The sequence below is a fragment of the Coenobita brevimanus genome, chromosome 103, assembly GCF_032717465.1.
Source record: "Coenobita brevimanus isolate Jiangsu-jjx chromosome 103, ASM3271746v2, whole genome shotgun sequence".
Lineage (NCBI taxonomy): Eukaryota > Metazoa > Arthropoda > Malacostraca > Decapoda > Coenobitidae > Coenobita > Coenobita brevimanus.
The window spans coordinates 37849938-37864542 of record NC_137056.1 but is presented as its reverse complement, the minus strand read 5'-3'; the positions used below and the strand labels follow the sequence as shown (position 1 = coordinate 37864542).

Here is a 14605-nt window from a genome sequence, read left to right as displayed (position 1 = left end):
ACCATACATGCTCCCTACGTGTCAACAAGTGGGTTGGTGGAGGGTTGGTGCCCTTCCCTGTAAAACAACTAACTCAGTGTCAAATGGCCACCCTTTGCGGGATTATGGTGTCTGGCAATAGATATATATATATATATTTATATATATATATATATATATATATATATATATATACATATATATATATATATATATATATATATATATATATATATATATATATATATAAGCAGGTATCCCCTGGTTTCCAATAGGGTTGCATCAAGTAAAGCTTTAGTGAATTCCAAGTTTTCTTTTAGAAAAGCTGTATTGACGTGGGTTCTACGGGGTTCTGTCAAGTGACCATAAAGGTTACCTTTGATTGACTTTAGCCAACCCCTCCCCAAGTAAATATCCAGTCATAATATAGTCAACAAACACCTCAAGCAGCACAACACCTGTAACAGAAATCATACATTGCAACAAAACACTCATAATAAAACACAGGAACACTTACTGATAAGTTAGCAGTCATCTACTGCAGTGCCAGAGGACTTTTTGTGGTCAGCTGCTCACTCCCTCTCCAAGCCAGGCCAAACACACTCCCCACTTGGATTTGGAGAAAAGGCAGCCAGTTCAGAAACAGACTGAAAGTTGTTTGATACTGTCTCCTAACCAGGTGGTGGAGCAAAAAACACCTGGGCTGACGATGATGACATTGAGAAGGCTGTTGGCTTTAGCTTTGCTCCAGAAGGCGGGAAATGAACAGTAACAGCACCCTTGAAGACAGTAATGCAGGAGGTGAAAGGTTGTGGCTTTTCCTAAAGCTATAGTTTGAGGTGGTGGTTGTTTCTGGGTTACCTGTGGTATCATTGAGTTGGAACACCAGAGAAATGGGGGAAACTAGTAGTTAGAAGCAGGCATCCTGGCTGCTGCACTCCTGGTGGGTAAGGTGCCCATTGAGACAGGATAATTTAGATAGTTTAGCACTGAGATCCAATGGGAGGTGGTGTCACAGCAAAGAGGCATCTCATTAGCATCTGTGGTTTGAAGTAGCTTGTAACAGTAACCTGTGCCTTCCTTTACTTCTTCACCCTGAACAGGGTACAGTAACAGTGTATCATAGCCACTACTACTTGTTTCACTAAGTTACTCCTTTCCAGGATTAAAGTCTTGCTCTGACAGTGTCTCAAGCACTACTTTTATCTTGGCCAGCAATCTCCATGAATACTGAGTGTGAGGCAGCACTCGACCTCAGGCTGTTCCTGCACTGCCCACTGTTCCTCTAGGTTGATCATGTCAAACAACCACAGCTGATTAAGGAAGCCTGTTTTTTTAACAAACGAGACAGTGGTTCCTTCCAACATACACACCTCCTCTTTAAGGAGTGAGGAGAGAAGGGACTACCCATCTCTCAATCAAAACCTGCAGTCACGGTTTGGTCCATTGGCTGAATTAGTGCTGTGGTGTTAAGTAGGAGGAACAACATCTCAATGCAGTTATCCATTGGAACAGGATGCTAAGGCACATTAAATGCAACCAAGAGAAATCAGTGGTCTAAGTTTTCCTCCCTTGCATACTTTTTCAAACAGCAAGACAGGTAACCCCCAACATAATCCTCACACAGCTGTTGTTAGTGAAGCTTTTGTGTGTGATCTCCAGATAATATCATACAGGAGCTTCTGAGTGTACACAAGCATCAGTTTTAATTTTGTCACTCTCAGCAGTCCAACCCAGAACTAGAGTGTGTCTGTCCTTGGCTGCCTTGAAACCAAATGCTTGTTCCTCTTCTCTGGGGATGGAAATTCAGGAGGATATCCTCTTCTGAAATAGCCCTGTTTCATCAAAGTTCAGGACTGTTTGGAAGTGAACTGCCCTTCCAGCACCTTACTCTTCCTTGGGAAATCCTTCGGCACCCATGTTCAATGCTCACTATGTTGCCACTGAGTAAATTTACAGTATGAAGGTTGGCCCACATAAGAAAGCAGCCAAACCATTCATACTGGCCTTAAAGTCAGTGGGTGCAGCCCCTTGCTGTTCCCTGGAGCCTGCCTCTTGTTATTTAAGCTCCTTAAACTCATTGTCTTTGACAATATCATCAATGTAAACAGAGGCATCTGATGTTGAATCTGACCCTACCTTCACAGTGTGAGTAACTACTCACATTTTTTCATGATCCAAGTGGCATTTGCCAGGGTGTTTCTTGCAGCCCCCATGATCTGCTGTGCCATTTTCTGTATGGTACACACACTTGATTTGGGTATGCCCATGTTCTCTGCAGATGCCAAAGGCTCCCCTCCTGCCTCATGCCTCCTTAGCATCTGTATTTTTGTATTCAGAGATACAGGACAGGATGGGGACTTGGCCTTCATGAAGCCAGCTACCTGAGATACGGGCCTCTTGTTTTGCATCATGATTGTTATACAAAATAAACAGAAATAAGTATGGAGATGTATTTATGCCTAGCATTAGTTTTTCATTCACTGCTAATAAGTAGGATAGGCACACTGTTCTACTGTAGCGCAGTCTACTAGATCACTCATGTCACTTATTTCTTCCACAGATGATTTCCATATTACTGCACTGTATTTTAGTAAGACTCAAAATCATAATTCACAGTTGATATATGGCATATGCATGCCATGTAGTAACAACCCACAGGTAGCACACCTGGCACGTGGTGTCTGTCATGACCAGCATTTCTCCCAGCAGACATCAGTTTCATGCATTTTATCCAATTTATGGGTCAAAAAACATTACTTTGCCGTTCCTTTCACATTAAACCGATAGTATCTATCAAATTTTTCATACATTCACTTTATTACTGACATCACCCTAGGCCTGGTACAGTACCTTAAGGTGCACACAGAACCATACGTAAATTCCTTTTTCACTTAAGAGATCGAAAACTACCATCTGTGTATCTGTTGCCACATGCCTTAATCCCGTAGGGGGTGGCCACAAACAAATCGCCCTATCCCCCACCATTTCACTGCCCTGCTCCTAGCTCACATCCCCCTCCCTCATATACCTCTCCACTCCATCCCTCAATCTTATCCTTGGCCTCCCCCTCTCTCTCCCTCCCTCCACCTCATTCCCATGCACTTTCCTCGTCAGTTTGTCACTCTCCATCGTCTCCACTTGCACGAACCACCTCAGTGTGTCTCTCCTAACGCTTCCTATCACATCCACATCCACATCACGACGCTCCTTTAGTTCCATATTTGTCAGTCTCTCCATGTGACTCCACATGCTCCTTTCAAATACCTCATTTCCACTGCTCTCGCTCTTAACTTCTGTCCCTCCAACAAGGGCCAAGCTTCGCTTCCATACGTTAGAGTTGGTATCACAATACTGTCATGTAGTAACTCTTTCACTTCCGTGCTCACTTCCCTGTTTCTTATCACTGCTTTCAAGGAACCAGCAACCTTTCTTCCTTGTTCTACCCTTTCAAGCACTTCACCCTCTAAACTTCCATCCTTACTCGTCACACTATCCAAGTACTTAAACGCACTCACATTTTCCATTTTCTCCTCATCCAACCTCGCTGTACATTCACTGACTTCATTTCTCTTGAAGACCATAACGTTACTTTTCCCTACATTCACCTTTAGATTCTGTTTCTTACACACTCTCCCAAACTCATCCACCAAGCCTTGCAGCTCCCCTTTGTCTTCACTTAACAACACAGCACTTGTATCATCCGCAAACAACAGTACAGGGAGTTTCCAAACGCTTCCCTCTCCCATTAGGGCCACTCCAACATCCACTGCCCTACATTGTATCTCTTTTATAACCCCATCCATATACAGATTGAACAACCATGGAGACATAACACATCTTTGTTTCAATCCAACCTTCAGACAGAAAAATTCACTCAGTTCACTATCCACACATACTGCAGTCTTAGCACCCTCATACATACTCTTCACAGCATTCAACAGCTTCCCATCTATTCTATATATATCCCTAAGCCTTTCCACAATCCTTGTCTATCCACTCTGTCATATGCTTTCTCCAAATCCATGAAGGTCACATACAACATCTCTCCCATCTCTAGAAACATTTCCACTAAAGATCTAAGAATGAACATCTGATCTACACAACCTCTTCCCTTCGTAAAGCCTCTCTGTTCTTCACCAACTGATTCCTCTGTTATTTCCCTAACTCTGTCAATAAGTATCCTATCATATACTTCTCCTATTACACTAAGAAGACAAATGCCCCTATGGTTACCACATACTTCTTTTTCCCCTTTTCCTTTGTCTATCTATCTATCTATAGCCCGACGCCCTAATCCCGCAAAGGGTGGCCGCAGACAAAACGCCTCCAAGTCACTCTGTCACCCACCATTTGACTCCCCTCCCCCCAACTCACCCCCCCCTCCCTCATATACCTCTCAACTCCATCCCTCCACCTCATCCTCGGTCTACCCCTCCCTCTCCCTCCCTCCACCTCACCTACATACACCCTCTTAGTCAGTCTTTCATTCTCCATCCTCTCCACATGTCCAAACCACCTCAGTGTATTTCTCCTAATCTTTTCAACCACATCCACATCTATCCCACAGCGTTCCTTCACTTCTTCATTCGTCAACCTGTCCCTCCATGTCACTCCACATGCTCCTCTCAAGTAACTCATTTCCACTGCTCTCACTCTTGACTTGTTCCCCTCTTGCAAGGTCCACACCTCGCTTCCATTCGTCAGGGTAGGGATCACAATACCATCATGCAGTGACTTCTTAACTTCCATACTCACCTCCCTATTTCTCATCACTGCTTTCAGTGTGCCAACAACCTTCCTTCCCTGCTGTACCCTTTCACGTACTTCATCCCCCAAAGTTCCATCCTTACTCATCACACTACCCAAGTACTTGAATGCACTCACATTCTCCATACCCTCACCATCCAACCTCACTGCACACTCTGTGACTTCATTCCTCTCAAACACCATAACTTTACTTTTGTTTACATTAACTTTCAGCTTCCTCCTCCTACACACTGTCCCAAATTCATTCACCAAACCTTGCAACTCCCATTCATCTTTACTCAACAATACTGTATCATCAGCAAACAGCAACACCGGAAGCTTCCAAATCTCACCCTCATTCATTAGGGCCACCCCCACATCCACTGCCCTACCTTGTACCTCCTTTACGACCCCATCCATATATATATTAAACAGCCATGGAGACATTACACACCCCTGTTTCAGTCCCACATTGAGATCAAAGAACTCACTCAGCTCACCATCCACTCGCACCGTAGCCCTAGCTCCCTCGTACATACTCTTCACAGCACTCAACAATTTCCCCTCCACTCCATATATTCTTAATACCTTCCACATACCTTTCCTATCTAGTCTGTCATAAGCTTTCTCCAAGTCCATGAAGGCAGCGTACACTTTCCTTCCCTTCTCTAGATACTTCTCCACTAAACATCTTAGAACAAATATCTGATCTACACACCCTTTTCCCTTCCTAAATCCCCCTTGTTCTTCTCCAACTAGCTCCTCTGTCATATGCCTAACTCTATCAATGAGTATTCTACCATATATTTTACCAGTCACACTAAGAAGGCAAATACCCCTATGGTTACCACATACTTCTCTCTCCCCTTTTCCTTTGTACAGAGGAACAATTATACCTGATTTCCAGTCCTCTGGAACCCTTCCCTCTTCCCAAGCCAATCTACACAACTTCCATATCCACTCCACAACAATCTCACCCCCATACCTAAGCATTTCACCACACACTCCATCAATTCCTGGGGCCTTTCCCAGCTTAATCTTCTTCATCGCTTCCACTACTTCCGACCTACTGATCTCTTCCTCCCTCCTCTCATCTCTTCTTCTCCCAGCCGTTCCCCAACCACTTATACTCACACTGCTCTCACTCTCTACATTCAACAAATCCTCAAAGTGCTCCTTCCATCTCCTCAATTTCTCTCTCTTCTCCACCAACAATCTATTATTCCTATCTTTCACTCCCCTACTATTTCCTCTTTCACACTGCCTTACTTTCTTTACCTCCTTCCAAAACAATTTCTTACTCTCCCTCCATTTCACACTCAGATTCCTCCCAAACTCTTCATCCACTTTCTTCTTACTCTCCTTCACCAGTCTCTTGACCTCCCTTCTCCTGCTCACATATACCTCTCTCTTCTCTCTCTCATCTTCTCCCCTACCTCTACTCGCCAACCATTCACCATATGCCTTCTTCTTTTGTTCCACAGCTCGTTTCACCTCATCATTCCACCATGCTGTCCCTTGCACACCCTTGCATCTCCTCCTCACTCCACAAACCGCCTCACACGCTGCGCTTATCTCTTCCGTGAATATCTTACATATGTCTTCCACCCCTTCCATCTGCTCTAGCTCATACCTTCCCAATCTTTCTTCCACTATACTCTTATACTCTGTCCTCTTCTCACTATCTTGCAATTTCTCCACTCTTCTCACAGGAGCTGCTTCCTCCTGTCTTCCCCTTCGCCTCCTCAACCACTTTCTTTGCAGCTCTACCTTGGCCATCACTAAGTGATGGTCCGAGACTCCATTCCCCCACCCTCTCCACACCCTTGCATCCAACACTTGTCTTCTCATTCGCTCATCCACACACACGCAGTCTATCATTGCCTTTCGTTCAACAAGTTCACCATCCATCCTCCTCATTACTCTCCATGTATACCGGTGGATCATCTTATGACGAAAGTAGGTGTTGGCTATTGCCAACCCCTTACCAGCACAGATGTCCACCAAAGCACTACCATTCCCATCTACTTCCCTGGCACACCCCACTGACCAACCACTCCATCCACTCGTACATTCCCGACTTTGCCATTCATGTCTCCAATCAACGGCACTCTCTCACTCCTCTCAAACTTGTCCATACATGCTTCTACTCTCGCCCAAAACTCATCTTTCACTCTTGCCACTCGATCCTCTGTTGGAGCATACACACATACAATCGCCCATGCTTGTATACCTACTTTCATCCTCACCCATACAATCCTTGCACCCACTGTTCCATACTCTCTTATATTCTCCTTCCACTTCTTGCTTATCATCAGACATACTCCCTCTCTTGCCCTCTCATTCTCACTGACTCCCGCACATGTACCTACACCGTATTCCCATTCTCTCATCCTTTCACCTTTCCATTTAGTTTCAGTCAATCCACATATATCCACTTTTGCATCCTCAAGCACCTGGACAATCTCTCTCTCTTTCACTTCATCATTCACTCCTCTCACATTCCACGTTCCTACTCTCAGAATGTCCTTTGTCCGTTCCTTAGTCGTCAACGTATGGTCCGTCCGGGTCCGAGGCGCTTTATTTGCTTTTTTAGTTAGTTCTTTTTACGGGGTGGGGCACTAACCCACCACCAACCCTTTTAGTCGCCTCATACGACAAGCAGGGATACTGGGGGAGTATTCTTGAAACCCCCCTACCCCCTTTGTACAGGGGAATAATTATACGTGACTTCCACTCCTCCATAACTCTACCTTCCTCCCAGGCCAATCTACACATCTTCCACATCCATTCTACTACTATCTCTCCCCCATGCTTCAGCATTTCACCACACACTCCATCATTTCCTGGAGCATTCCCCATTTTGACTTCATTGCTTCCACAACTTCCATCCTACTGATTTCTTCCCCCCTTCTCACATCCCTCTGTCTCCCAGCCATTCCCCAGCCACTTATACTCGGATTACTTTCATTCTCAATGTTCAAAATTTCCTGCAAGTGTTCTCTCCGTCTGCTCACTTTTTCTCCCTTCACTAGTAATCTACCATTTTTATCTTTCACTTCCCGACTAACTTCTTTGACACCCTGGCTGACTCTCTTTACCTCTCTCCAGAACATTTTCTTACATTCCCTCCACTTTACACTCAAATTCCTTCCAAATTCCTCATCCACTCTCTTCTTACTCTGTCTTACTAATCTCTTCACCTCTCTCTTCCTCTCTCCATATAACTCTCTCTTCTGTCTCTCAACTTCTTCCACACCCCTGTTTCTCATCCACTCTCTATATGCTTTCTTCTTTTGTGCCACAGCCTGTCTCGCCTCTTTATTCCATCATTCTGTTCCTTGCACCCCCTTTCATCTCCTCTTCACCCCACACACCACCACACATGCTGCACAGATTTCTTTTGTGAATGTCTTGCACGCACCTTCCACGTCCCCCATATATATATATATATATATATATATATATATATATATATATATAGATAGATAGATATATATATATATATATATACAGTATATAGTATGTATATATATTATATATATATATATATATATATATATATATATATATATATATATATATATATATATATACAGTATATAGTATGTATATATTTATATATATATATATATATATATATATATATATATATAGAGATAGATATATATATATATATATATATATATACAGTATATAGTATGTATATATATTATATATATATATATATATATATATTAAAACTTTGATATATCGGACTTCAGTACATCTGAATTCGCGTTCATCAGAATCGAGGAGCCAACCAGACAAAATTCTCATATGTCAGAAAAAGCCCAGTAAAGCCAGACAGCCTGACCACTTCAGCTATATTCACCATAATAAAGTAAATAGAAGACATGTTTATTAGTGTACTGTACAGCACACTACTATTAAATATACCATTTGATTATTATAGTAAATGTGTAATACAGAACAGTACTGCAATGGCTGTGAAAAACCATTGCTGCGATCCAGAATAATGTCCTATTCTATATATCGGAAAAAGTCCGAGTTAGCAGGGGGAAGTCCAGATGTCACTTTTATTGGACTTATGTTTTTTTCTGAATGGCTTGGGCCCCATTTAGTCTGTTATAGTGAGGTTTTGCCATAGATATATATATATATATATATATATATATATATATATGTGCACATGTATTCCCCGGTTTAACAATTCAGTTGGTTAGGTAAAAACCCATCGTTAGGTGGGGTACCATATATTGAGATAGATATAACACGTAAAGTAATGGGATGCATTTTTCAGCCTTGGGTTTCCTCCCCAAACTAATCCAAAACTCACCCAAATGACCCCAAAAACAAATTTGAAGCCAATCTAAATGGCCTAACAGCTGAAAAAGAAGCTAACCTAAGCCTAACACCTGTAAATAACTCACTAAAACCAACAGATAAAATCTAAAAATCGTCAAATATAAGTCTGGAAAAAATTAAGCTCCGTAAACTGTACCCCAAAATGACAATGTTCACCCCACCTATGGCTAAACCACATTAATCTTAGTCTAAAAACAGTTTATAAATCAACCTAGACATACAATTTTAGTCTAAAATATCATCAGAATCAGTAAAAAAAAAAATCAAAACCCATCATTAACGCCTTCTAATGCAGGCATTGTTAGCATAACACAATAATTTGAATCGGGCGGGCTGTGATGCGGTGTGTGTCATACAGCCTCATAATACTTGACGTCATCGCCCACCAGTCATGCTTCACTTTTCTTGCTCTCCCAGCCATCCAACTAATCAGGACCCCCCTACCTCCCTCTCACCTCACACGTTCCCCATTCGGTCCACTCATACCCGCAACACCATCCTCCTCAGCTTGCCTCATGTTTTAGTGTGTGTTCTCCCCCTCTACCTCTTCTCCGACGATGTGTGTCTGCTCTTCTCCTCACATAAGGTGCAATAAATAAAAAAGTCCTATTGAACTAATGTATTTTTTAAACTATATTAATGCTTTTAGGAGGTTTAAATTGGGGAGTTCCAAAAATAATTGCACCACATGGGGGGGAAAAGTGGAGTTTGGGCAGGGGTGCAGAAGGAAATAGAGCTTTTCAAGAGACCCCGTTATGCAGTATTTGCCTAACGTGATGTCGGTGCGGTAGCAAATACCCACATTAGGGGAGGACTGACTATATATATATATATATATATATATATATAGATAGATAGATAGATAGATATATGTACTGCATATATAAAATATATATATATATATATATATATATATATATACTGCATATATATATATATATATATATATATATATATATATATATATATATACAGTATACATACGTATACTGTACTGTATTCCCAAACTGCTATACTGTAGTATGAATAAATTATTTATTCAGGTAGCGCTGAGTATGTTTTTCACTTGATAGACAGCAAGTTATTGATGAATATTTCATGCACATGTTCAGCAATGTTTATTACCAGTAACTTGATCCAGTAATTTTTGGGTAAGTCATCTCTAATTTTATCAAACTTCCCCCCCCCCCCCAAATAATTTATGAAATTATCATCACTTAATTGAGCTTGGTTTAGAATGCACCATCTACCATCTATACTAGCTAGTTTCCTTCTTTATATCTACCAAATGTAAGTCATTTTTAGTCAGTGCTGAGGTCAGTGAAGTAACCATCCTGTCTTTTTATATCTCTGATTCTCTTCATCATAGCCTAACTTACCATACTCATCATTTCATTTGGGATGTCTGTCTTTTTCTCTCGGGCTACAATTGTATGATTGCAATGTACTGTAAAATAACTTTTTTTTTTTTTTTTTTCAGTCAAGAATTTTATCTGACTATGACCCAGTAATGATACTTGTGCAATAAAATACTAATCACATGTGTTGTGCCCAGTATTTGGATGATTCATGATATCTTAGGATTTTTAATTGTCATGTAAGCTATTAATTCATCTTACTTCATGATGATACGTCTGGCATTCATTTTTTAAACACCAATATATTATATAAAAATTAATAGGTACAGTAACTTACTTCCAAGATGTGAGTTGCAGTCACTCATCACACTTACTAGAATTTATGTCGTAGTTTATAGGTAAAAATTTAAAATACAATTTAATGACAAATGGGGCCTGAAAGCAATTTTCCTGCCACCTTGTAAAAATCTGTCAAAAGGAAAAATCAGTTTTCAGTGACATAATATGTAACTCTGGAAATTTCATAATGTTACTAAACAACAAAGCCTACTGGAAACATTTTTCTTGCTCAGTACTGACTGTCAGTTTTCTATAAGTGTAAATGTTACTATAAAGTTTAGTCTTTCAAGAAGTATTTGCATCATCAGTGCATGTGTCAATATTTTGTTTTATACTAGCTTTAAAGGTTATGCACTGCCTTGCAAACATAGTAGAACATCGTCTTTACTGTGCAATAGCTGTTCAGATGTTAACATTATTTGACTCTGCATGTATTCATTCACCTCACATTAATGGTCAACCACTCGCATAAATAAAAGTAACAGTATAATAAATATCTGAACTTATACCATGTGAAATAAAAGCCCATTATCTTTTCACTTCATGTAACACCTGCAGTAATCCTGGTGTTGTCTTCCCCACCACAGAAAATCTACACGGACTTTGAGCTGCAAGGGATCATGGAGGAAAAGCTCAACACGAAGACTTACCAAACTATCAGCCAACGCATGGCCACAGAGGAAGCTGCTTGTGCACTACTAGAGGGCAGCAGACGGGGTGATGATGAGTGAGTACTGAGGAAGGGAGAAGACTGGTGTGCATGATAGGTACAGGAGGCATTTTGATGAAAAGTTGAGTAGTTGTAATGGGAACCAAGTTGACCTGAGATGTGAAAACACAAGGATAAGATGTGGTTGAAGGCAAGGAAATGATCAGTGAGCTCTGTTTATCTGTACAAAGGCAGTGGTACTGTATACCATAATCATCATGCAAACTTTGACTCTTGATAAACCTGAGATCAGTTCCATTCAATATTTTAAAAGATTTGTTATGCATTGTAACTTTTTTTGGCATGTATGTAACTGAAGCAACAAAAAGCTGATATTTACAAGGGAAGCTTGAACATGTTCAACAAATTAAAACACACACTTAAATGCAGATGAGTAAAAATTACTGATACACAGAGCTGGTATCTATTGGGTTTAACAAAAACCAAGGAGTCATCATCCTGATCTCATTTTCACTAAAATAGATGTTGTGGATAGGATTCAGAAACAGGAAGAGGAAAATTATCGAAGCAGAGATGTCATCTGAGTGCCCAGTGAAAATCTATTTATCTATAACCAGACGCCATAATCTTGTAAGAAGTTGCCTTTGTCCTTGAGCTAGTTGTTTAAAGGAGAGGCACCAACCCTCTGCCAGCCCATTTGTTGCCATATAGGAAACATGAATAGGTTTGTCATATGGTTACCACCCAGCAGTATAAATGTTTCCTGGCTTACAGGACGCCATTAGGTTTGTCACTCAGTGTAAAGCCACCTGAAAAGAAAAGAGAGTAATAAAAAGTGGCAAGAAAGATAGGAGAAATGGAAAGAGTGGAATGCAGGCACAGAAAAAGAATAATAAAGGTGAAGGAAAAGTAGGCTGTAGTTCATCGTCAGTGAATGATGGTCACCACCACCTACCACCATTTGAGAAAGTAAACAAAGAAAATAATGAACTGAGGAAAAAATTGAATACGTGAGACACAGACTTAGAAAGTAGCTACAGTGAAGGTACAGGTGAAGTGGACTACTATTGAAGATGGACAGAAAGAAATAATAGAACAAAGAGATCATGTAACAAGAGAAGCAATAAAACATAAGCTTAGTTGAGAAAAATGTATCAAAATCTTGCAAATGAAATATAATCAGAGAGAAGGACTTGAATGAAAGGTGTATAGAAATTTATAAAAGCCGTTAAAAGAAGAAACAAGGGGAAAAATATATGAAAGATCTAAAGATGATGAGAAACAGTTTTTGGGGGGAGTGATGGATCTGAAGATTAGGAAGTAATATGTGAAAAATAGTAACAGAGAAGAACAGAATGGAAATGGTTACAGAAGTGACAGGGACGAGCATAAACAAGACTGGGACAACACTGTTAGATTATGTGCAGCAGTATTAATGGACTAATATCCAAGAAAAAGGAATTGAGTGATCATATGAAAGAGAAAAGACCTGAAATTGTTTGCCTAACAGAGACCAAATTACCCAGTGAAATTGTTATGAAAGTATTTAGTTGGATGAGATGTAATATATCGAGAAAAGATAGAGAGGAAGAATTTGGAGGTGTACTGATCATGACTGATAAAGGAATTATGAGTGAGAATGCATCTTCCAAACACTTTATAAGAAATATTAAGAATGGAGACAGAACAGCTGTGGTGAAAAAAATTGATAGAGCTGTAGTGTACAGTATATGCCACCACAGACAAGGGCATGGATGAAATAGGAATATAAACAGTTGATGAGAGATCTCTGGATGTGCTGAAGAATGTACATGTGACTTCAACTGTAAGGAAGATGACTGGGAGGGAATGGATGCAGGTAGCAACAGGGAATCATAGGGAAATAAATTGATAGATTTAGTAATGAAAAATATGTTATATCTATCCATCTATAGCCAGATGCCATAATCCTTTAAGGGGTGGCTGTTTTTCTCTGGGTTAGTTGTACGGGGACAGACACTAACCCTCCATCAACCCACTTGTTGTCATGTAAGGAACACTTTGGGTTGGTTATATGGTTGCTACCCAGTGCTGTAAATGGTTTCCTGGCATACTGGAGACCATTAGGCTTGTCACTCAGTATAAAGCCACTTGAAAAGGAAAGAAGAGTAATAAAAGGTGACAGTGAGAAATAAGAAGAAAGGAGGGTAGACACAGAAAAAGAATGATAAAGGTAAAGGAAGAAGTAGGTAACACTACATCAAGTGAGTGGATGAATGATGGTCACTGCAGAAAATATAAGTCAGAGGAGATGACGAACCTTCATGATTGGATTCAGCCTTCACAAAAGACCCCAAAAATGTGCAGAATACAGTATAAGATTCTAGTGCCCTCTGGGCATGAATAATCATTTGGTTATTGAGATGGAGTTGCTCAGAGTCAAGGGGGAAAGAGAAGAAAGGTATAGACTGAGTAGATATAATTATGGAAGGACAGATTTTGTTTAATGAAGAAGATATCTCCAAATTACTGACTCGAGTGAAATGAATACAGTGGAAAGCGTATTGAAGAATTATAAATTGCTGGTGAAAGCTTACAAGGAAGGGGTGAGGAAATATGTCCCAAAGTTCTCTGCAGGGATGGAGAAACAAAAAGAGTGGTTCAATAGATGTAGGACGGCATGTGAGGCAAGGAACAGAGCTTAGAACAAGATGTCAAGAAAGTATAGTGAAAAAGCCTGAAATGAGTATAAGGAGGTAAGAAGTGAATATGTAAAGATTATTATGCCTTAATCCCATAAGGGGTGGCCACAAACAACCGCCTCCACGTCTCCCTGTCTCCCCCCATTTCACTGCCCTGCTCCCAGCTCACATCCCCCTCTCTCATATACCTCTCCATTCCATCTCATCCTTGGCCTCCCCCTCCCTCTTCCCCTTTCCACCTCACTCACATCCACTCTCCTCATTAGACTCTCACTCTCCATCCTCTCCACATGCCCAAACCACCTCCATGTGTTTCTCCTAATGCTTCCTATCACATCCACATCCACACCACAATGCTTCTTTATATCCTCATTTGTCAGCCTGTCGCACCATGTGACTCCACATGCTCCTCTCAAATAACTCATTTCCATAGCTCTCACTCTTGACTTTTGTCCCTCCAA

At 40.7% G+C, this 14605-nt stretch overlaps 1 protein-coding gene across 2 annotated transcripts in view; it reads left to right on the top strand.

Annotated features, from left to right (window-relative positions):
* The window catches only part of LOC145415710 (calcium-dependent secretion activator-like), a 495031-nt gene that overhangs the window by 396471 nt on the left and 83955 nt on the right, over window positions 1–14605 (top strand). For both annotated transcript variants that reach the window (XM_080284934.1, XM_080284935.1), the window contains one exon: window positions 11381–11520. In XM_080284934.1, the coding sequence (XP_080141060.1) occupies window positions 11381–11520 (140 nt within the window). The remainder of the gene's footprint in view (window positions 1–11380; window positions 11521–14605) is intronic.